At 39.5% G+C, this 25,084-nt stretch overlaps 3 protein-coding genes across 6 annotated transcripts in view; 1 reads left to right on the top strand and 2 right to left on the bottom strand.

Annotated features, from left to right (window-relative positions):
* The first annotated feature begins 9,611 nt into the window (after positions 1–9,611).
* On the top strand, positions 9,612–13,000 carry LOC149503228 (epithelial serine protease). Its single transcript, XM_089738293.1, has 6 exons — positions 9,612–9,770; positions 10,026–10,208; positions 10,921–11,188; positions 11,755–11,853; positions 12,058–12,251; positions 12,852–13,000. The coding sequence occupies exons 1-6, from the start codon at positions 9,741–9,743 to the stop codon at positions 12,954–12,956; spliced, it is 879 nt and encodes a 292-aa protein (XP_089594419.1). The 5' UTR covers positions 9,612–9,740; the 3' UTR covers positions 12,957–13,000.
* Positions 13,001–14,267: 1,267 nt separating this feature from the next.
* On the bottom strand, positions 14,268–19,172 carry Or-35 (olfactory receptor 35). The gene is made up of 5 exons (XM_089738902.1): positions 18,861–19,172; positions 17,331–17,462; positions 16,608–16,803; positions 16,104–16,321; positions 14,268–15,346 (listed from the first exon to the last, which is right to left on the bottom strand). Exons 2-5 carry the CDS (start codon positions 17,452–17,454, stop codon positions 14,646–14,648), a joined length of 1,239 nt encoding a protein of 412 aa, XP_089595028.1. The 5' UTR covers positions 17,455–17,462; positions 18,861–19,172; the 3' UTR covers positions 14,268–14,645.
* A 2,608-nt stretch (positions 19,173–21,780) lies between these two features.
* LOC149503226 (Ig-like and fibronectin type-III domain-containing protein 2) overlaps positions 21,781–25,084 on the bottom strand; it is a 136,772-nt gene continuing 133,468 nt past the window's right edge. For all 4 annotated transcript variants that reach the window (XM_089738958.1, XM_089738973.1, XM_089738967.1 and 1 more), the window contains 3 exons: positions 23,482–23,565; positions 23,045–23,245; positions 21,781–22,779 (listed from right to left, as the gene is read on the bottom strand). In XM_089738958.1, the coding sequence (XP_089595084.1) occupies positions 23,051–23,245; positions 23,482–23,565 (279 nt within the window). In that variant the 3' untranslated portion in view covers positions 21,781–22,779; positions 23,045–23,050. The remainder of the gene's footprint in view (positions 22,780–23,044; positions 23,246–23,481; positions 23,566–25,084) is intronic.

The following is a 25,084-nucleotide window of genomic DNA, read 5'->3' as shown; positions in this document are numbered from 1 at the left end:
TTTGTTCATAAATATGAACAAAATATTATATAAATATAAAATATTCAATCAAATAATAAATTATAATTATAAAAAACTTATAATTATTTAATACGTGATGATACAAATAAATTGTTCACAATCTCGACGTTTTCGATGCAATGATTGCAATTTAAAAAAAAACAAAAGCGCTACCTACGTGTTTGTGCTTGAAAATCATTTTATTATCTTGTATCGTGAATCTTACTTACTCTTACTATAATGGGGCATAAATTATTAACTGTGTATCCCTATCTTATTTTATACATAATTAAAAACACAAATCCTCCCTGCGTCGTATTCTTCACTGCTGAGGGTCGTGACCACCCTTTTGTATCACCTTCACACACAAGATCTTTCTCCATCTATTCTTGTCTCTGGCAGTGTGGAAGGCGTTGTGAAATGTCGAAACCAACGTATTGGGCTGCGCCCCCCAGGCTTTTCTCATCCACCTTACTTGTCACGAGGAGCCTCTCCTGATTGCTTCCATACTTCCGTGTTGACGAAAACAGTCGGATGACAGCCGCGAGGAGATTTTGAGTTCTTGCAAAATTAATACGTTAGTCCGAAATGCTGTCAACGGACCCCGGTCACCGTCCTCGTCGAACCCGTCGCTTGCGACGAAGGGCTCGACGAGCGAACTAACCCATAGACACAGCCCACTGAGTTTCTCGCCGGATCTTTTCAGTGGGTCGCGTTTCCGATCCGGTGGTAGATTCTGCGAAGCACTGCTCTTGCTAGGGTCAGTGTTAGCAACTCTCCGGTTGAGCCCCGCGAGCTCACCTACAAACGTTAGGGCTGAAATAGTCTCACAAGTATATGTAGGATAAAAAAAAAAAAGTGTGTGTGTCCGCTCCGACGCACGACTGGAGTTTACTGGATATAAAAAATTAAACGAAACAATACGAGAAATAGTTCTATATTACGACAACACGATACACTACAGATTATTAACAAATTAACGAGACACAAAACAAACGACTAACAAATATATGAAAATACAATAATGAGAGAAACGCGCGATCAGTACGAGGCTTTGTGGCGGACTGCCGGCGCATGTACTAGCATGTCACACGAAATGCGCATAACGCATTTCGTGTGACATGCTAGTACGATTTTGGTCCCCATAATTTTCATACCCCGGGCCTATATATGTAAATCGATTCTAAAGGAGTAAACTCCAAAAAAAAAAAGTCAACGGAATACGGAGCATCCTTGTCCAGCACCACATCTCAAAGGTGTCAATGCGTTTGCGGTCTGCAGAAATTTCAGAAACCAAGCCTCAGCGCAAAAAAAATCAAGAGGTTCGAAATCGAATCGAGAAAAACCGAAAAACACAAATAGTTCAAAAAATTTAAATTCTTAGTCTCTCTTCAACTCGATACTTCGATTCCGAGCAAATTCAATATCGTTTTTTTTGGTATGATTCTCATCTCTACACTACAGAGCTAGACAGAAATTTTTTTTTATTTGCCCATTACACAAAAAGACAACAGAGCCTATACAGCCAAGTTAATTGTTTTAAAAAGCCAAACTTTTAACAAAAAATTAAACGGACCTGAACGAAAACAAATTAATTAGAATGAGTTGAGATGAGACAAATCTCACTATATCACATCTCTTAGTAAAATCGTTTAAACTTACTAAGAATTTAATAAGCTTTTTGAAAGAAGCAAGTCCAACAAGATCATTTAATTTCCACAGATTTGTGCACTTTCACAGATACACAACGGCTAATAAACCAGATTAAACTATAAAAATACCAAATTGACAAAATAAAACAGTTTACAAAACTTCAAAACCTCGCGTTCCCGCCAAAAAGTCTGCACACAGCCAACACACAAGCATTTTTGTTTTAATGAATCTTATTCTAGCTTAGCTAAGCATCGACTTTTAAAAATTTTAAGTAGGTAATATTTGGTGACACCTGAATCGACTTAATTTCTGAAACACTATGTACTGAATTTCATCTGTCGACTCGGACCCATATGAAAGCTGGAATCGTGGAGCATAAAAGCGCACGGCAGCAGCTACACTTCTCCCTCGGTTTTCCATACCGGAACTCCGTAGAGTTTTGCAGGTTTTCGGCATTGTAAGTAGTCAAAAATAAAATAATAAATGAAAAAGCCTTTTATTTCGCACAAGTGATTTATATAGAAACAAAATTATATCAATGTGGGGATCTTAGAACTTATATCTCAAGGTGAGTGGCGTATTTACGTTGTAGATGTCTATGGGCTCCAGGAACCACTTAACACCAGGTGGGCTGTGAGCTCGTACCTGAGCAATAATAAACATTACTGAGTTAATTTTCATTGCATTCAATACTTGGCTCTGAGGGATCGTCCTCTGATACTCTTGTGATACTTCTCTGTGTTTTACTCAGGAACAGTGGGCAAATAAACAAAAAATAGGAGCAGTCGCGCATTTCGGTTTCAATGATAGACAGAACTGTACACCATGGGACTAACAGACATTCGCGTGCTCATCATACAAGACGTCTTAACATACCGTTCGCTTCGGTAGCGAGTTGAAGGAATCGGTTCTCTCCCCGTTAAATCTCGGCTGGAGTCCCGCAAGACTTTACTCTTTCACCATTACTATTTATATACTTAGTCTGGCCATAAATACTGTTACAATTAAAAATAAACAAAAGATTACATTTTTGAATTTGGAATCTGTCATTTTTATATGATTGCTCATTGAGTTTTCTCATTTTGGCGCCAATACATTGCGATATTAAAATGGAGTGGGGTGATAAAGAAAACCGAATCGCTGTGATTGCATTACACAAAGTAAGTATGGAACCGAATGCAATTTTTAAAACTCTCCATACGATTGGTATTAGTAAAATGTTTGTGTACCGGACTATTATTAGCTGCAATGAGACCTCTTCTGCTTGTGACAGAAAAAGATCTGGCCGTCCACGTAGTGTTCGTACGAAAAAGGTGGTCAAAGCAGTAAGGGAACGAATTTGAAGAAATCCTTTTCGAAAGCAAAATATTTTATCTCGGAAGATGAAGATAGCACCTAGAACCACGTCGCGTATTTTAAAAGATGACTTAGGACTTGCAGCCTATAAGAGACGTACTGGTCAATTCATAACTGATAATTTAAAAGATAATTAAAAATGGTAGTAAAATCGAAACAACTACTAAAGCGGTACGCAAAGGGAGGTCATAGAAAAAAATTGTTTACGGATGAGAATTTTTTTACAATTGAGCAACATTTTAACAAACAAAATGGCCGTACTTATGCTCAAAACTCTAAGGAAGCTTCCCAATTAGTCGATAGAGTGCAACGTGGGCACTATCCGACTTCAGTGATGGTTTGTTGGGGTATTAGCTATTCATAGCTAAAGTATGGCTCCGTAACGTAACGTTCCGTTATGACCTATGCAAGTGTAGTGTTCGTTCACGCGGCCAGCATTCACGGCGATCCAAATTTAGAACCGATACGTAACTACGTATCTTAAGGTAGCGGTAGATCAACAAAGCGCTACTTCGACAAAGCGGCGCGACACCATAACCCACTAATTCGGACCCAGACGACAGGGCAACGCAAAGCTACGGTCGCCCGAAACATGTCTTGTCAGATCCTTTGGATTAACTCTCAGTGCTTTTAGGCCCCTCAAGCACCGGTCATACGAAGAAGAGTTCGACGAGCGAACTAGTCCATAGACACAACCCGCTGAGTTTCTCGCCGATCTTCTCAGTGGGTGGCGATTAGGATCCGGTGGTAGATTCTGCGAAGCACTGCTCTTGCTAAGACTAGTGTTAGCAATTTTTCTCAGATTGAGCCCGTGAGCTCACTTACCCGACCGCGCGTAGTTTAAATAACCTCTTAGGCTACTAACGATTAGGTAGGGATATTAAGGTAGACAGCTGTACTAATAAAATAGAGACATTTCACGGCATGACCCGCATTCACAACGTAATTAGAGTCCGTGGCGCCAGGTTAATTTCTGAGCTAAAATCTCTCTCTGAGTGATGTAGATAATGGTGTAAAAGGAGTACCAGTCGACTGAAAGAAGTAATGGCAAACTTATGATAAGTGGTAGATGATCAACTGTTGTGCTTGAGTAAGCCATTGATGAGTATCAATGGTATGCACCTTTTAGTAAGTAAGCTGTGTCTTCTCGATGAAGGATTGATGCGATGCGTCAAGAGTCCGGAATCAGGGTCTTAGATCGTATATTTATATATGACTCGATTACAAGCGACATTACGTTCATTGCAGGTTTTCACTCCAAAATAATCAATCATATAAATCAATCATTTCAGTATTAACAATTAAAACCCTTTAATCCATCTTATACCTCACCAATCATTGTGCTTCAGTGTTTTAACATAATTCGATTAAACAAAAATCATATGACGTTATTTCTGCGATAAGGAAGTCTTTCAATCGTATCACGTTGGGCCGCAAGCCGCTTAAATCGTCACCAATGTCATTAATATCCACAATGACATATACAATTATATGTAATTATTACATGTTCACGGTCCACGTTGCGCTGAGTGATTCACCTCCATGACGACCTGGACTAACACCCGTATCTTTAGTCGTTCACACGAGCGTAACTCGACTCGACTCAACCTCCAACGCGCGTTTTGGTATGATTAGTCGTAAAAATAAACTCCACTCAAACGTCCTTGGAAAATTTTCCTAACCGGAGTGAAGTGACCGAACTGTCAAGTTAAGGTACGTCGCGACGTACCTTGAACGTTCCTCAAGGTTGGTTTTCTATCGATGTCCAAATAGTATGTGGACCGCAAATGGAAATATATGATATTGTTGTGCAATGGCCTGGATCTGTGCATGATTCGCGCATATTTTGATATTTTAAGTTTGATAATATTTATTAATAAAGTAAATAGTTCCAGGTTAGACATTTGAAACTCTTTATTTTATTTACCTACATAAGAGTCATATTTTGGTTACTACCTGATAAATAAAGTCAATGCGATTATAAGTTTTATTTATATAATAATAAACTGGTGGTTGTGGAAAAGCACTTCAACAACACGATGCAACCAAAATCACATAAAAGCGGCGAATAAAAATACAAAGCCGGATCCGAAATCTAAAATAATAATAGGTTAGAAAATAAATAATACACTTTCAGATTTACCGCACGCACACATATTTACGAATAACTCAGCAACCAAAACATCAAACAAGTTCATCTAGTGTCAAACAGACAGCGGCAGCTTGACTTTGACATTAAACAATGACCATAGACTACAGAACTCTATGGGTTTGATGCTAGCTTGATCAAATTTTCATCATTATTACCTCACTCGAGGACAGTTGAGGAATATTGTAATGGTCGACTAAAAATACCAAACTCGAGTAAGTTTGGAGGGAATTCTCGAGCATCATCGGATGAGTTAAGAGTGGAGGACTATTTTACGAAACGTCTAAAGATACGGGTGTTAGAATCCATCAGTAAGTATCTTCAGTCGGCATCGATGTGCCACTTAACTAAAGCGGCACGACACGAGAACCCTCTCATCGTGACCGCCGGTAACTACATTCCCGGTCCTGCGAACAGAATGGAAAGCAGTCGACGTCGCCCCAAGCACGTCATTTGGGATCCGCCCGATCCATTAACGGTGCTTTTAGGTACCTCAAGCACCGGTCATCGTTCTCGTCGAACCCATCGCTTGCGACGAAGGGCTCGACGAGTAAATTAATCTTCAGACACAGCCCACTGAGTTTCTCGCCGGATCTTCTCAGTGGGTCGCGTTCCCGATCCGATGGTAGATTCTGCGAAGCACGGCTCTTGCTAGGGTTTGTGTTAGCAACGTCATCAGATTTGAGCCCCGTGAGCTCACCTACTAGTTAAGGCTACGCTGATATAGCCTCTCAAGGCTCTCAGCTTAGGTAGGAAAAAAAAAGCTGAGTGATTATATACATAGATGTTATACAAAGTGACGCAGAAGACTCAACATCTTTTTTATACGTCTCTATTACATATCTTAGACAGCCTCACACAGCAAAGGGTACGGTATTAATATGCACTCATCCTCCTCCTCGCTTCGGTTCCCTCAACGCTGAAGGTCGCGGCCACATGCTCGCAACAAGTGATTACTGTGGATCATTTTAAGCCATTCGTTTCAATCTACCGCCGACTGTAGAGCATCGTGAACTTTGCTCTCGAGAGTAGTTAGTGCGAATCTGGTCAGTCCAACGTGTCTGACTTATACCACGTGGTCTTTTTCTGTGCACTTAGCCAGTGACTCCAAGATGCCGACATAATTTCTGGCAATGTGTGGCCAAAGTATTCCAGAACTCTACGTAGGCAGATGGTAGAAAGCCTCGTCTTTATCTGGAGTTCTTGGAGGATTGACACTTATATCATACTAGCGGCCCGCTCCAGCTTCGCTCGGGTCTTTAATATAAAAACAACCAAATTAACAATCTTATTACACATACAATCAACCCTTCTATATCCGTCAGCTTACTAAAAAAAGAAAATTATAAAGATAGTTTTGAATAACCTTGGGCTACATTATTGGAGTTTTAGCAAGGATCCCTGTTTTAAAAAAAAGAAAAGAATATAGCCTATGTCACTCGGGAATAGTGTAGCTTCCAAATACTGAAAGAATTTTTCAAATCGGTTCAGTAGTTTCGGAGCCTATTCAATACAAACAAACAAACAAATCTTTCCTCTTTATAATATTAGTATACATTAATAATAGTAGGGGCTTAAGTATGAAATTTCCGAAAAACAGAAATTAGTTCTTTTATTTATTTAACATATTTATTTTATCAAAATATCTACCATTATTATTTATACATTGCTGCCATCTTATAGGAAGGTAATTTATGCCTTTGCCATAGAATTCTGGTAATCTAGATTCTACAACAACAACAAGCCGTGTGAAAGCATTTTGTACTGCCTCCTGGGAAGAAAACTTTTTATCACGTAGAAATTTGTCCAAATCACGAAATAGTACGTACGTGTAAAATTGGCTAACACGCGGGATGATATGTCCTACTTTTTTCCCGCGGTGCGCATACTATTTTTTCTAGTACCAGGCCGAAAATTCGACATTGTAAAAAACTTAGCACCCGTAGGTACCGAGACGGGGTCCAGGGGCGAAGCCCTGACGGGGGCAGGGGGGACACTCATAAAAAAAACAATTTAACTGTTTTTTTAATTTTTAAATAAACTACTACAAATTGAATAAGAACTGTCTGATGAACTCATCTTTGTTTAATACTTCACTATTAAATTTTATTGCCTTTTGTTTATTTTACTTTTACACTAAACACAACATTGCAAATTACCCGAGCACAACAATAGCGGAGATTTTTAGGTGCGTGAGAGCAGACGTAGACACTAACGCGCATGCGCACTTGTCAGTACCCAGGGAGAAAAAGTTAAGACTTTCTTCCCTGTACAGCGGGACGAAAACCGAACTTTCGGCGTAGGTAGGAGAAAAAATATGGTACCTAGTCCGTTGGAGCAAGATCTGGCGAATACGGAGAGTGACAAATGGTTTCTAATTGCAGTTCCTGTAGAGTTAAAACGGTTTCTCGTGCTGTATGAGCTCTCGCGTTATCATGGAGCCAATAATGGTGAAGATCGATTCATGAGTCGGGGCTGTTTCACTGCAAGTTTTGCACAGACACAGCCCACTGAGTTTCTCGCCGGATCTTCTCAGTGGGTCGCGTTTCCGATCCGGTGGTAGATTCTGCGAAGCACGGCTCTTTCTAGGGTTCGTATTAGCAAGGTTGTCAGGTTTGAGCCCCGTGAGCTCACCTACTAGTTAACGTTGCGCTAAAATAGCCTCTCAAGGCTATCAGATTAGGTAGGAAAAAAAGCAAGTTTTGCTATCATTGTTCGGAATTCGGCACAGTAGACATCTGCCGTTGTAGCTTTGCTTTAGGACACTGTTGCGGCGTTTGGCCTGGGGTCAGCCATTGCAATTTTTCGCTTACTGCTTTCGTAAAGAATCCACTTTTCATCATAAGTCACAATTCGATCCAATATTTCTTCATTTCTGTATCAATTCAACAAGGCAAGTTTCAACACGCGTTTCGTTCTGCAGATCAGTTAATTCGTGGGGTGCCTCATGATTTGACTTTTCAGGTAACGTTAAAGCATACCACTAATTCTTGGGTAGTTGGGCTCGGATCGGCTTCCACCATATCTTTCAATTCATTGTTATTCACGTGTGTGGGTGGTCTTCCACGTGGTTCGTTCTTCAAATCAAAATTTCCATCACGAAAGCTTTTAAATCAAAATCGCACGGTGCGTTCATTAGCAGTCCCCTCTCCAAACGCAACATTGTTATTGCGAGCTGTTTCTACAGTGTTAGTTCCGCGTCGGAACTCGTATTCAAAAATCACACGAATTTTTGAAGTATCCATCTTTCTTGTCTAAGCTGAATAAAAAAAAAACCGAAAGTCGATAATCGAATGTTGCACATTTTTTAAAAGAAGAACCTCATAAGTAGGTACCATTTGAAAAAAGATTCATTAAAAAATCTCAAACCATGAAGGTTCTATGTCAATTCGAAGTACCTATTACAGTAAAAGGGCAATTTCATACTGTAACCCCTATTTTATTAATATGCACTATCGGGCTCATAATACCTCCTATGGCCAGTAAACGTGGCTAGCTGCTGTTGGGTACGGGAACAATTAGAATACAAGGATAAATTATGGGAAGTGACAACATTAAGGCCTAAGTTTTTTATTTATTGCTTAGATGGATGGACGAGCTCACAGCCCGCCTGGTGTTAAGTGGTTACTGGAGCTCATAGACATCTGCAACGTAAATGCGCCACCCACCTCGAGATACCTAATAAGTATATAGATATAAGTTCTAAGGTCTCAGTATAATTACAACGGCTACCCCACCCTTCGAACCGAAACGCATTACTGCTTCACGGCGGAAATAGGCGGGGTGGTGGTACCTACCCGGGCGGAGTCCCAAGAGGTCCTACCACCAGTGATTACGCAAATTATAATTTTGCGAGTTTGAATTTTATTACAAGATGTTATTCGTTTACCTTGGAAGTCAATCGTGAACATTTGTTGAGTACGTATTTGATTAGAAAAAATTGTATCCGCCTGCGGGATTCGAACACCGGTGCATCGCTACATACAAATGCATCGGACGTCTTATCCTTTAGACCACGACGACTTCAAATATCAAAGTTGAGATAACGATCGTCGTAACGTGTGATAGATACTCTGTATATATATATAGAGTGACTGAAACCTGATATAGAAATGTCGATATACGATCGCAAACTTCGTGAAATAGCTTAATAGACAAACTGCCAATTGTTAGCACCTATAAAAATATTAGGTACGTGCTCAGGACAACTCAAAAGATGCGCCTCGTCTCAAAGTCTTGGGTCTCTTCAAGAACGGCCAGTCTAAGATACCAGTCGTGTTATATGAACGGCTTATTCCTCCTGCGCAATCAGACTTCGGTCAAGGACTCGAGGATCATGTCTCATCGCTAAGTAAGGTCTTGTAGGCGCCGCTGCGTGGAAACATAGCCGCGTGATCAAGTACGTCGTTACTTTATCACAATTAATTGATACGCTTTAAAATCATAAGAACTCAATCGGCACAAATTCTTAATCCGAAGATTAGTGTTTAATCAGAATAAGACCTCTTTGATTCGTAATGCCACCAGATAAATAATTCGTATAAATGAACAAATTTGCCATCGCCTCGTACCTCTTGTGGAAATGAAACTGTTTGTGCTTTGTATTGCTTTGGTAAGTTTATGTTTTAATTAGTTGTCGATTGTGAGCTTTGTTTCATGCTGTTGCTTCAAGTAGTCCTTGAACTAGAAAAGATCCTAATGAAGTTGAAGTCGAGGTCTCTTCTAGACCTCTTAACGTCACATCTTTACGTCATTATTACAGTAGCACTAGCTTTACAATGCTCCACATGACAATGTGATTCAAAGGTGGACAGTTTGTTATCCAATATGGAAACTAAGCGCGACAGTAATTTTGGAATTATTTTAGTGCCAAGTCCTCTGGGCTTCAGGACACGTCCTGCCAGAGTTCGAGCCCATCAGCCTCAACTACCACGAGGCTGAAGGTATTCCCGCTGCAGAGCGTATCAAGCGAATTGAGGAAGCTGTGGACTTTGATGGCACCAGGATCGCAGGAGGATCCACTGCACGCTTAGGGGATCATCCTTTCCTTGTGAGTTATCATAAATTAAGTACTCATTTCAGACTGATCTTTCATTTTTTTCATTCACCACTGAATTTTCATGTTCTCTTCTTCTTCTTCTGAAATCATGTTTCCCGATCTGACGTGATGGTGGGGCTACGATAGCTGTTAAGAGTAAGGAATTTCTAGACAAATTGCACGCACAGTGTGTACAGTTTTTTATATTTTATTGCTTAAATGGTTAAACGAGTTTACGATCCACCAGGGGTTAAGTAGTGACCGCTGCTCATGGACATCAACAACGTAAATGCCACCACGACTTATTTCAATTGGTTCAATATTCGCACTGTTGATTATTTGTTTCCTCGTTCTATAAGTTTCCGGATTTTAATAAACGGGCCATGTACATCTACGTATTCTATCCAACAGAGTTAAATTACCATTTGTCGAGGCACACTGCCTTAGAGCATGGCGAGACCGTTATCCACGCTATGCTTGAATCTAAAAGCCAAAGTTTCAATTATTTATAATAGAGTGTTAATTTAGCTATCATGCTATTTGTTCTGGGAAAACGACACTATCGTAAACTATTTACTATCTCAAGACTTTAATTCAGTAGCGCTGGCGATTGCGTCCGAAGAAACCAACTTCAGCAGAGCCGCAGCACATCCTGTGACCATCTGTACGGTCATTCTACTGTCCTTTGATTTTTATGAAATTAATAACATTATTCCATTTCAAGGCTGGATTATTGGTGCTCTTGCAAAATCAGAGGACCTCAGTGTGCGGGTCCTCTATACTTACAAATACTCGCCTGGTGACAGCAGCTCACTGCTGGTGGGATGGAACTAACCAGGGTACTGAAATTACCGCGGTCTTCGGATCCGTCACTCTCTTCTCTGGTGGCACCAGAGTCACAACCAGAACCATTGCTATGCACGCTAGCTTCAACACTCGAAACTTGAACAATGATATTGCCATCATTACTGTTCCCAGTATCAATTTCAACAGTGAGTGTATTTAAAATGAATTGATATTTTAAATTGCGTCTAGATACGAGACTTTATGTTAAACTCTCTCTCTCTAAATAAATAAATAAACTCTAATAAAAATATCTGCTAATAAGGGAATAACCAAAGACTTTTTCCACACATATCAAATATCCAGTGTCCATGCTGTAATATGGTGATAGGACTTCTTGTGAGTCCGCGCGGGTAGGTACCACCACCCTGCCTATTTCTGCCGTGAAGAAGTAATGCGTTTCAGTTTGAAGGGTGAGATAGCCGTTGTAACTATACTTCAGAACTTATATCTCAAGGTGAGTGGCGCATTTACGTCGTTAATGTTTTAGTAACCACTTAACACTAGGTGGGCTGTGAGCTCGTCCGCCCATCTAAGCAATAAAAAAAAATGTTATAATTAATTGTTCGTCACATGGATTTATGAGTAAGCGATTCAAGCTCTCTATCCAAAAAAGTGAATTCCCTGAACGGGACTGTGCGGTGGTACAGCTTCGTACAGACCAGGCCATATAGAGCGGCTTGAAGACTAAATACAAATTATTTACTTATTTCAGACAACATTCAGCGTATAGCGATACCCAACAGCTCTCAGTCGTTCCTCTCCTTCGTCGGTAGCTGGGCTCAGTGCGCAGGCTTTGGAGTAACCAGGGATAGTAAGTCCTTACCATCTGACGTAATCCAAAATATGAATAAAACCATAATTAGCCGGATTCACTTAACGTCTACACCTATTCATTTAATCTGGGCTCCGACCGTCACCGATCAGCAAAGAGAACGGTACAGCCAAATCCGCAGACAATTCAGTGCTAAATGATGTGTACATCTGACTATAGCGATGCTATTTGTCCTGTTTTTAGGTGAGAACATCAACAACAATCAAGTCCTCAGACAGGTGAACCTGCAAGTGGTGAACAATATCGACTGCTCCACTGTTTATGGCTTCAATATCATAGACTCGACTCTCTGCACCAGCGGCAGGGGTAACGTTGGACCCTGCGGTGGGGACTCTGGTGGGCCCGTGTCGCTGGTGCACAGTGGCCAGCGTATCTTGGTAAGCAGCACTGACGGCTATTGTTTTATAACTGGGGTAGGCCACATTACAATTACTGCGATCCTTTCTGTTTGAGGAGCATTGTAATAATGCAGTTGAGAGCTCAATGTTGTGTCTCAAGTTAGATAACTGCATACACAAAAAAAGGTGTTAAGGGTTCCAGTGAGCACTTAACATCAGTTTCAAAGTTAAGACAGCAATTATTTCATACCCGGTTGGCGAAGTATCCGGCAGGCTGGTTCTAACCCCGCGCGGTATCTTGGAACACCAGTGGCACCACCCGGATGGCTTGACAGTATATCAGGCCCAGAGGATGAAGTTCGGTTTCATACCCAGAAAAAATGCTATTATTTACAGCAATTGAACATTTTTTCAAAGCTGGGGATATTTAGCTTATAATAACCTGATTTTGGTGCAACAATGAGTGCTATAATATATGCTATCAATTTGTCTGCTCATCTACACCCACAAAAATTGAAGCCCAGTATACGGTATACATTACGGTACGGTGTACAAGAATATTATTTGCAGTCGTGTAATCGTGTGATGTTGGATCACTTGTAGACGGTAACTCAAGTTAAATTTAATTTCGCCTTCCAGATCGGTGTGGTATCATTCCACTCTGCCAACGGCTGCAACATTGGCTTCCCGGGTGGTCACGCCAGAGTTACTTCCTTCCGCTCCTGGATCAACGCACGCATTTAAATTATGATACTGAACGATTTCCTAATAAAGATCTTTTATATTTATCTCGTTTTTAAGTATTTTAAAGATTAGATTAAAATCTTTGATCTATTGAAAAAATCACAAATACCTAATAATAGATTTTATATATGTCGGCGCAACATCACTATTCCGTCAACTAAAAATAGTTGAAGTTAAGTGTTTCCTTAATGTTACGCATATCAATCTGCTTAAGACTGTATTCAAGACCATTCATCACTAAGCTATCCCCTACTCTTAGCACTTTCTACTACAAATACGAGTGACTTATTATCACACAAAACTTCCCCGTCGTAACTTACCCGAGTGTGGTGTTCGCTCACGCGGTCCGCACACACAAAGACACCCTCCAATCCCTACAATCCCTGCTTTTTCATATTAGCCGTCGGAGCTCCGTGGTTCGTGAGGAACGTGGACCTATACGATGTCCTGGGGCTCGACTCGATCCGCAAACACATGAAGTCAGCGTCAGAACGTTACTTCGTTAAGGCTATGCGTTATAATAATCACCTTATCGTTGATGTCGCTGATACAGCCGCGTCCCCAAATCCTGCCGACGTAGGAGCCAGTCATCGTTGACGCTCTAGACAAGTCGTTACAGATCCATCATATTCAATGACCCTTGTATTAGAAGCCCTCAGCGCTAACACTAGGAGCTAGCTTAGGGACCCCAAATAACCATGCAACGTAACCTATGCATCAGCCCGCTGAGTATCTAACCGGATCTTCTCAGTGGGTTGCGATTGCGATTCGGTAGTAGGTTCATTCGCGAAGCAGCTGCTCTTGAGTTGTTAGGTCACCTTTGGAGGCACTCGAGCGGCTGCTAGCAAATCCCACCCCTCCTGGGTGAGCCTTTGATCGCCCACCCGATCGACGTAAGGAAAGATAGGTAAAAATAAAACTGTTATGTAACCTTCTCAAAAAGTTTCAACACATATCGTCTTTTCGCATTAAAAGTGTACAATTTCCAAAAATATTCGAAATTGAGTTAATTTGCGGAATCATCAGTTTTTTTTCTAATAAATACTGTCAAAAGAGCGTAGTTTAGTGCTAATTTTTTTTTTAGTTTACCTATGTTTTGACTACTATTAACAAAACTAATACATAATTTTATCTTACTTTAAAAGACAGATAAAAAAAAAACCTTGCAAAGATGATTACTATTAAAAATATACAATATGTTAAATCTTTAAAACACTCTCCTGTAAAATTAGTAAGTTTTGAGATTATATAGTTTGCGAGAAGACGATATGTAGTAGTACATTTTAAAGAATGAAAGGGTAGAAAGAAAAATTATATCGTGTAACTACTTTTATTCACTGAAAAAACATGAACAGTGTAGAAATGTTACTCAGCACACAAAGTTAGTGTCGGACAACTGTCTTCTCGACTTAAAGCAAATTAGAAACAGATTTCATCTCTTCTCTTATATTAATTAAAGCAATGAAACTACTTGCAGGTCTGTTTCTGTAACAACGAATTTTACAAAAAATTTCAGATTTGTCTTGTGTTTCTCGAAATGTAACAGAATCTGCGAATCTCCTTGCGTTGTGCCTGATGTGTCTTCGAATGTTAATTCATTTTATAGCACTACTTTTACAATTTTAGACTAATCCAATAAAGTAAAGAAGGTGTAGAATGGTTATCAGAGTTTCTAAACGTGAGAATTACCTAGCTCATGGTAGTTCTTAGAGTAGCATACGCAGAGTAAATAGATTTCATAACCGACATCATGCAGCTGAAGCCCAAGACAGTGATGCCTCCTACAGACAACCTCATGCTCTTTTGCGAGTTCTGGAGAATCAAAAGGACCGTTTTCATATTCGATTTATCAAAGTTCTCCCATTTGCAATCGTAAACAGCTTGCTCGAACAACGAACTCGCATCCATTACTTTTTGGCCCGTGTAGCAGTCCACTAACACTTGGATAAGCGCAAAGGGTATCTGCAGGTAGGTGTTCTCCAGTCCTCCTAAGAGTTCAGCAATGAGACCGAGTACTAGGAATACATAACCCATAGCAATTGCGCTGCGGAACACAAATTCGACCTGCCTTAATAACTGAATGTTAGTTGTGTGCATCTTAATGATCTCAGTGAGACGAAACTTAACGTATTGATTGGTGATTTTATTCTTTTCGCTACTATTGGTTAAGGCACCGACAGTGTGGTACTTGTTATTGTAATGAGCCACAGCATCTTCCCAGATTCGGAGCATTTCCTCGCCCAACGCTATCATCTGAGCTTCGGTGTATCCGACCACTACTATCAGAAAGACTGTGACGTTGGCCGGTGGGTAACAGATGAAGCATAACCCGAACATCATGAGGAAGTAGGCTACCTCGTAGTTTGGTGACTCGAACATTGGTTCCAAGCCTGCAGTAAACCAACCAGATCAACTAAACTGTAATAGTTACACGGTTCGGAGGTGTTTATTAAGATCCCACTAGATGGGGTCCTGTAACTTAGCATGTCAGTAGTATCAGCTATTGCAAAAAAGTTGATAAGTCCACTGCACTGGAATCAGTGCATTTATGTATGTGCCTACTTAATATGCGTGGACGTAGGAGTGGGGGAACGTCGCCTACGACAGCTTCTTAGTACCTCGCACGCGCGTTCTCAGCACACCGCCAACTCTCCGACGCATCGGGCTATCTCGCGACTCACAAGCCTATGCTCCGGAAACGGATACATTCCGTTGTTTGGCAACGATTTGTAGCTGTTGCAAAAAGCTACTTAACCTACCTTTAATATCTTGCAAATGTTTTGGTAAACTTAATAAGTAAATAAATAGCTCTCTGTTGGAGATATATCCAATCTTGAGTGATTACAAAACTTAAGGCATACAATTTTACAGCACGCGTGTGTACGTGTTGCAAGAAAGAAGCTTACGATGTCTCTCCACTACTACCAATACTCCCCAATACTACCCACACTTTGTTAGTAGAGAATTAAGGGCGTTGAATTATTTTATTGACGATGATATACTAAGGGACCTTGTACTAAATACACTCTGGCCATTATGAAACTGTCCCTATGTCTAATTTTTCATTTTATTAGAATATGTGTTTATTATAATTCTTATTTTTTTCATTGTGGGAGTCGTCAATGCTTGTCAAGGAACAAATCTAACCATAAACAATATAGCGGTCTTCCATGTGGTGTCTTCCTGACATGAAGAGCGGTTTGGTGACGTAGACGACTCCATTGCCGATGACGACCACCCAGTACAGGATGGCTCTCTTCTTCACGTTTCTCATCGTCTTGAGGACCTTATCGGCGAACCTGCTCCCAGGGACCACCATGTGATCGCACTCCAAATATTCTCGCACAATTCGTTGGACTTTCTTTCTGCATGGACACAAAAATAAAAGTAAGTAAAAGTAGGTCAACTCATTGACTCGAAAAAAAAAACAAAAAAGGAAGTGCCATAAAAATATAGTTTTGTTTGTTAATACGGAATGTGGAGGCTCAAAGTAGTAGATAGAGCTACAGTCTATGGACCAAGGACTATAGAAACACAATCGAAATTCTACACAGCGCAGTTTTGATCACCGTCAGTGCAGAGACAGCTATACATTTGGACGGGATATGATCCAAAAGTAAAACTGGCCATAATAAACCCAACACAACTAACATATAAATAAAAGTGTAGAAGAATTTCAAAGTGCCGATCTCGCTGGATATGCCCAAGGAGAGCACCACCATGGCAGCGAGGTAGTCTCTAGTTTCAGCACTCCTCACGAACACGAACCACGCCATCGAGACCAGGAACACGTAGAAATATGACAGTGTTATTACAACTGTCATTACGTAGCAGATGAATGGAATTCCTAAAAGATAAAAAAGGGTTTTTATTTAATTTCTTTGGTTTAATCATAGTTAACAAGTGTAAACCCAAACGAAGTACGTTCTACCCCTGCGACTGAGACTTCAATCTTATATCTAAAGTTGGGCAGCAGCGCTCAGTATGCTGCCTGGGTTTCGGTCACCGTTTAACACTTAATGTAATAACATCATGCTTGTGGGGCTCTGTAATAACTACTAGACGGGCTGTGAGTTTTAACAATTAATTATAATTAGCGTAATTACTGGTGGTAGGACGTCTTGTGAGCCCACACGGGTAAGTACTACCAGCCTGCCTATTTCTGCCATGAAGCAGTAATGTGTTTCGGTTTGAAGAGTGGGGTAGCCGTTATACTATAAATACCTTAGAACTCATATCTCAAGGTAGATGGCGGCATTTACGTTATAGATGTCTATGGGCTCCGGTAACCATTTAATATCAGGTGGGCCGTAAGCTCATCCACTCACCTAAACAATAAAAAATAAATAAATAAAAACATCTGGCATAGCGTACGGGTGGTATGACGACTGTCGATATTCAGGGTGATAGCTCGTAGCAGGCTGGCTACATTCTGCAGTGTAGTTGGAAGGTCGCAGTACTCCAGACCAAACTCTCGAATTGACTGCCAGAACTTCATATTGTTCGCTGCAAAAGAAACTCTAAATATTCAGTTTTAGGGCTTCGGTTCAGTTTGGCGCTAATCCAATGACGATCCGAGCAGCTCATTATCTTTTTTTATTTATTGCCCGAGTAGACAGACGAGCAGACGGCCCATCTGATGGTAAGTAGTTACCGTCGCTCATGAACGTCAGCAATGCCAGAGGCAGAGTCAAGCCGCTGCCTACCGCTTAACACTCTCTGCAAGCCTCGTTTGAAGACGGATATGTCATAGCGCTCGGGAAACACCGTGGAGGGGAGCTCATTCCAAAGCTGTCATCATCATCTCGCGGTTAGTGTTTTCATGTTAATATTTGCGGCGTTTCAAATATTTTGCAGCTGCGTGAAATATATATATTAATAGACCCACCGATTTGTTCAAAGAATATAATTTGTCGGTAAATACGAGTAACTAACTACTCGGTACGTCCGATGGAAATAATTGAAAATAAATAGGTTTCAAAATATATAGGACTCCCGAAAACTGGAGAAAATACTACCATTGGTTAATTGCTTAACTCATCTTCCTCTAAGCGTTCAGAAAAAAATACACACTTCATTAAAACATTAACATTCATTTTACCAAATAAAATTACTGATATTGATAAAAACATAGGCGCTTTAGAAAACAAAACATAAATGTTCAAAGTAAACTCGGACCTCTGAGTTATTGCTTCTCATTTTTGGGAGGTAATTTCTAAACAAAAGTATTTTTCTTTTCAAACTTTTGCTAATGGCGTCATAACAGATTTTTACGAACATAAATACTTAGAAGTTAGCCCGGAACAGAATGATCATGGAGCCTCCTGTTTATTGTTAGAATAAAAAGAAAAGTATTTTATTTGCAAACTTTTCCACTTCATACAGCTGTTGCGTATAGCTGTTGTGCAAATGATTTTGTGTATTTTGATTTTATTTAAATTGAAGGTCTGAAGGTCTGTACGAATGTACCGAACGTCTTATCATTTAGGCCACGTCGACTTCACTACTTGCACTGATGTAATCATTGCTACCGATTTAGACGTCTTAGGAAGACGAAAGAGGTGTCATTTGAAAGCTAATAATGTAGAAAATCAACTTATGATACATTTTATTCAATATCTTTTTCACAAAATAACAAAAAAATATTAATAAAATAAAAACTATACTTTTTTATTTCATTATTTTTATTTTTTTATTTTTTTTATGAAAGCTATTTTTTTAATTGTTTTCTCATAATACAGGATATTTTTATTAAAATAAATCTTACATCAAAGCCTTAAATAAGATAGTTCAAAAGTTGTCATGGTTTATATGGGCTGGAATGATAGACGACATCTTAATTGGGCCTCTTATTTTGCTCGCTAATTATTAGCGTTTTTTTTTTAACAAAGATTAATAAATGACCTGTTTTCGATTTCTTCAACAATTCCAATACGCCACAACCCTTTACTGCTCTGTTTTCGTTCTACCTACGTCCTGACGCACAGGCGGACCTGTTATATTAGGATCCCACCTCGAAATGACATAAATACAATACACGAATTCAACAAAATACTTATTAAAGCCATAAATTTCTCAACGCCGTCCTTAACGTGTGAATTGTTAATTCGACGCTAAGTTGTTCTACTGTCTGCCACCGACCCGTAATTATCTATCACTTGTTTGTGTTTAATGATTAGACATTACACAACAAGGTGTTTATTTGACATGTTTTCTCACAGTTGTAATGATCATCAACGCAACTACGTGACAATTTAAAAGGGCTATCCGTTTGTTATTATTATATTCGAAGGTCGCTAAAGAAACTGGATAGATCATTGCTAGATAGGTGGCAATTTATTTATTGTTTTTGTGTATGTGTTTATTTATTTATTGTTTTGTCCACCAAATCCTTATATAGAGTGTTCCAATATTTTGGTCATATAGCAAGAAAACCCTCTAACAACCTATCATAGTCCAAATGCTGTTCTTCGGAACTTGTGTATAGGCAAGCTTATCTTGAAAACGTCGTAAGCGAGATTCAGGCATCTGTCAAATATCTTGTATTGTATGATGGCTTTCGCCACAAAATCATTACATTTAGTCACCGATTTAATTATACTAGAGGTCCCGCAGTAGTCGAAATTCGACTATAATTAATTGGAATTGTAAGTTTGTACCCTATTATGATTGTATTTTATACTTCTATAATCACAAATTTCGCCAAGGCTACACTATAAAAAAATATTAATAAAGACAAACAAGATTTTAATCTATTCTCAATTTGACCACTGACGTCAAGAACAAAAGTTTGACAATAAATAGTATGCATGCGTGTGTGCGTCAAATACATGGTCTGTAGTGTGTGTGATGTTTTCTTTATTGATTTAATGTATTTTTTATGCATTATTTAAAAAAAGTATTAGCATTGTGCACTTCTTCTCTATATTCTCTATATAAGTCTATCTCTATATAAGTGTGAAAAAATTCATACTCCTCTGTCCACACAATTTTCGTAAAAAGGGATACAAAGTTTTTGCTTCACGTATTAATATATAGATAAAATATCGATAATCGTTTTAATCAACATTCGTATATTTTCGAAGTTTTATCATCAGGGTCCTATTGCCTATTGTCAGCACGTTAGGGAGAGGCTGAGATAGGCAGATGACACACTAGTCGATCTATCACCATTCGAGCCATTTTTTACCTACCTATGCTGATAGCCTTGAGAGTCTATATCAGCGTTACCCTAGCGTGTAGGTGAGCACTCGGGGCTCAAACCGAAGGTGTTCCTAACATTGGCCCTAGCGAGAGTAGTGCTTCGCAGAACCGGATCGCAAACGCGACCCACTGAGAAGATCCGGCAAAAAAAAAGTCGGTTTTCTGTAAAGTCGGTTTACTGACGATAGTTGAACGTGACAACGTCATAAGAAAATACTGATGGAAAGGGTTTTATATTTCAAAAGAAAATTTTAATTTTATTTGTTTGATAGATATTTTGTATGGACAATTGACACCACATTCACTTTTCACTGAACTTCATACTTGACGAAAACATGTAAATGTATTAATGTATAGCAGCTGTCCAAGCGGATGCATCGCTCACTCAAGTAGGAGAGAGACAGATATCGAACGCTGCCGAACGCGGAGGCCGATTGTGCCTCTTTGTCGTTCGTTGTGCGCTCTCGCTTGCACTTCAAGCCTTTAATGGAACGCCTCATGAGTCATGTTTTTTCGTGCGTGCAGCCGGCTCCATCGAATTATAATTTTACGTTGTCACGTCAAATCAGTGGGCTGTGTCTATGGGTTACGCTCGGCCTCGCGACGGCCTCAACGACACCGCGTCGGGGCTCAGTACTGTTGTACAGTTGTAATACATTATAGTTGAGTAAAACACAAATTATTTTATTTACCATTTAATTATTTACAAACCGAATCACATCCATTTATCATTAAAAATAACTTTCAATAAATCTATGGAATGTTTTTACAATTTCCATTTATTTATCATTAAAAACAACTGTAAATAAATCTATGGAATGTTTTTACAATAGATAAATGAGATAGCTCATGACTGTGTATGTTTATATTTATTTAGTTTCATAAAATTATTAGGAAGATAAAATAGAAAGAAAGATCGTTCTCGTTGTTATTTTTTGTGGAATATTATATTTGAAATATTAATATTTGGCTTCAGCAATAACGGATTGTTGAATTTCGGTAAAGCAACGAATTTACAAAGTTAGTTAATAATATACACATACCAAATACTTTACATTTCGGGGCAGACAATTACGAAAAACCTTAAACGGGAATCCTATGGAAAACAGTGTTATAAATTGAGATCATTTATATTTATTTACACACACATACACAGCTTGAGCAAGATTAACAGAACAGTTACGATAATCACAGGTCATTTTCAATGTAGTCCATTAGTTTATTAGATAAAATAACAAAAGGGATTAACACTATTTTTGCTAAGGTTTCAACTTCATTCAAGAAGACAAGCAAGCGGTTCCAGTGCAATGGTCATGCAATCTGTCATGTTATTAACATTGTCCATACATTACGAAGAAACTGCCGACTGTGGTGAGCATTCGTGAACGCACTATTTTACGTTTATAATAATTGTTTCAGAAAAGCTAAAACATTTCGGTGCTTGCCCAGTCTTGGCCCTTTGATCTCAAAGATGATGTCCAAACGATATTCAATCTAACTATTATAATAATAATAAATTTTAATAAAATTATAATTAAATGGTAACTGAATTGATATGCTTTTTATATTAATTTTCTAGGAAAAATCTATAATTATCACTCTAAAATATTCAATAATACACTTTTTATTTTTTTACAAAAAGTTTTACTCTGATTTCAACTTCAACGAATATTATTATGTTAATCTAGAACATAAAAACCAAACCAGCTTCGGTTTTGTTAGAAAGAGAACGCACTACGAATATTTACAATTTATACAGACCAAAAATCACTAGTTAATATTATTATCGTAAAATACATGAAGGCACATGTTTTTGTTCACTAATTTAATACTAATTATAATAGAAATATGTTTCATTGACATATTGTGATGTGACGTCATAACATGACGGTATATCTGGCGGTTAGCGAATATAGCTCACACACCGTTAGAAAGAGACACGCCGTTGTCTCCCGCTGTGAACATTACTAGAGGCTGGAGTACACAAAACTATGGCCGTCTCTTTCTATTAATGGATATAAATTCATAATTGGAGGGTAAATTCACCCGATTCATGTAACTGGAAACGTTCACACAATATTGAGCTTAATGTATTTAGAGCAAGGGTTAAATGTACAACAATAACGAACCATCGTTGCCGTGATGTGTGATTTTTTTATTCGCTATAAGAGTTTAAACTTTTATGAATGAATACATACAACCTTTTATTTATCGGAAATACTATGATAAAATAACACCTGTAACTATTTATTATCAGAACATTTTAGATTGATATTTACATGAAGTGGAAAAGGGCTTAGTGAGGTCTTCATTTTTTTTTGGTTTAAATCACAAAAAATACTTTAATGAAAATATATTATATTTAAATAACTAAGGTACTTATTTATCTACACACCGCTGTCGCCATATTACTTTTGTTTAGGATCTACATCTGAGAACAGTTCAGATTTTCCTAATCTATTTTATTTTTAATACTTTACAAACGGTACATTCCGGCCCCCCTCCATCTGCGTGGTAGGGATACGCAGTACATAAGGCGCGTGAGGCGCTGCGGTGCTCAGTATCGCGGCGACACGCGCGCCGTCAACCGCGGCGAGCGTAGCGGCGACCGCACCGCAACCTGAATAGTTATTGGATATGAAATACATATATTATTTTTTATATTTATATAAATTTTAATAATTTACAGGAAAAAATGTCAGCGCCCTTTAGACATGATCCACAAGCGCCAACTGCTGTGCGCTAACATAACCTTTAAAGCAAAAAACTATTACCACCAAATAAGCATGTTACCTGCCCTTTAGACATGACCCACAAGCGCCAACTGCTGTGCGCTAACATAACCTTTAAAGCAAAAAACTATTACCACCAAATAAGCATGTTACCTCCTGCTATGGTTTCAGCCTCTTGAAACCAGCTCCGTCCTGTCCAAGCTTCAATTCCTCGTAAAGAGTAGGCTCCACCTCCCTGGCGGTGGGCACTGCTGTGCCGGGATTCTGAAGGGTTTCTTGTCTCCAAGCTGCGCTGTTGGAGACGCCGTTTGTGACTCCGTTTCCGCCATTGGCATTGCCGTTAGGTACGGTGCCCTGGTTTGAAAAAACAAGGATTAAGCTGATGCGGTTCAGTTGGCGTTCAGCATCTTATTCAAGGTTTTAGAGTTTCAGTGCTGCATGTATCTGTTCTGGTCTCATGAGGTTGTTTTAGGCACCAAAATAAAGAGAAAATGCACCTTAGGCTATTGTATGTGGAAGCTCTACGGTCCCTGTTAATGGCATAGACAATGTTCAAAATCATATCAATCAATAATACAGTCCGTACGTACATTAATGACGGTGTCAGGGTTTGGTTCTCTCAGGTAACTTGGGTTTTCAAACGCCACTCCACCTTGTGCCTTCAGTCGGAGATTCTGGAAATTACATGAGTGTTATGGTAAAAAGGAATTTCGCATTTTATATGTTGGACAACATTAATAAATTAATTTAAAAACAAAGCTAATGACAGCCTTATTTGCTGAACTTCTTTTAGACACGTTCTATTCTATATATCTTCACTTTTATGTGACTGTGTGTCTATGTTTTGGAATCGTTCGTTGCCGCTTATAACGGTTGTGCTATCGTGAAACTTGCCGATTGTGTTTATTTCTCATAAAATATAGTATAGTTTCACTAGCACAGGTGAGCGAGTAAAGCCTCAGCCAGGAGGGGTGGGATTTGCTAACAGCTGCCCGAGCGCCTCCGAAGGAGACCTAACAACTCAAGAGCAACTGCTTCGCGAATGAATCTACTACCGGATCGGAATCGTGACCCGCTGAGAAGATCCGGTGAGAAACTCAGCGGGCTGATGCATGGGTTAGGTTGCACGTCGACCTCCTTGTCGAGTTCGATGAGTACGGTTACCGGGGTCCCTAAGCTTGCTCCTAGTGTTAGAGCTGAAGGCGTCTAATTCAAAGGTTCTGATGGATCCCTAAGGGCATGTCTAGGGCGTCGACGGTCCCTGGCTCCTGCGTGATCAGGATTCGGGGAGTAGTCAGCGGCGGAAACAACAAGGCGATTATCATGACGCATTGCCTTATCGAAGTACCGTTCCGACGCTGACTTAATGTATTTCCGGAACGATTCGAGGGCCAGGTCGTCGTGTAGTCAACGTTCCTCACGAACCACGGAGCTCCGACGGCTAACCTGCAAAAGCGGGATTGTAGGGATTCCAGGGTGTCTACGTATGTGCGGGCCGCGTGAGCGAACACCACACTCGCGTAAGTCATGACGGGCCTTATACAAGTATTACAATTTTGTCACCTTGTTCCGAAGGGACATTTTACTCCGCTTACAGATCATGGGATAGTCTGCCGAGAATAAACGCTGCACGGACGAAAAATATTTATATTAATATAATTGTCGCTGATGACGGTGTCTACGACACAACCCACCAGTGGTTAGGACTACAAAGTGAGAAACTTCCTCACAATACGCGCAGTATTGAGGATAACTGCCTTCTGTATCAGGTCCCGAACCCAGCTGGATAACAAAAGTTTCTTAAGGTGTTAATCGAAACTTTTCGACTATCAAACCGTGTACCGACACAACTATAGGAACCATGATGGTAGAATCAACATGCCACATGGCGGTAGTCTCGTGAGCCAGGTATAATTATTTTATTAATTTGTCCTTTTCTGCCTTCGCGAAGTTCTCGTTATGAGAAATGGTGATATCACCAACACTGCTCGATGCGTAGACCGATTTTTTATCACAACTTCTGGCTTATTGGTAACAATAGACCAATCCATCTATTATCGATCTATTATCGAATAGATCAGTCCCAATAGAGCGTAACGTGACCATTTTCAAGAACTGGTTGCGGTTGGTATTGGTAATAAATAAGGTACAGCAAAGTCAAGAAAACCATGTTTCAGAGAAAGTTGTTAATGA

Source organism: Bombyx mandarina, chromosome 03 (genome assembly GCF_030267445.1).
Source record: "Bombyx mandarina strain Sakado chromosome 03, ASM3026744v2".
In the NCBI taxonomy this organism is placed as follows: domain Eukaryota; kingdom Metazoa; phylum Arthropoda; class Insecta; order Lepidoptera; family Bombycidae; genus Bombyx; species Bombyx mandarina.
Note: the sequence above shows the minus strand (reverse complement) of the source record. Positions and strands in the feature narration are given on the sequence as shown.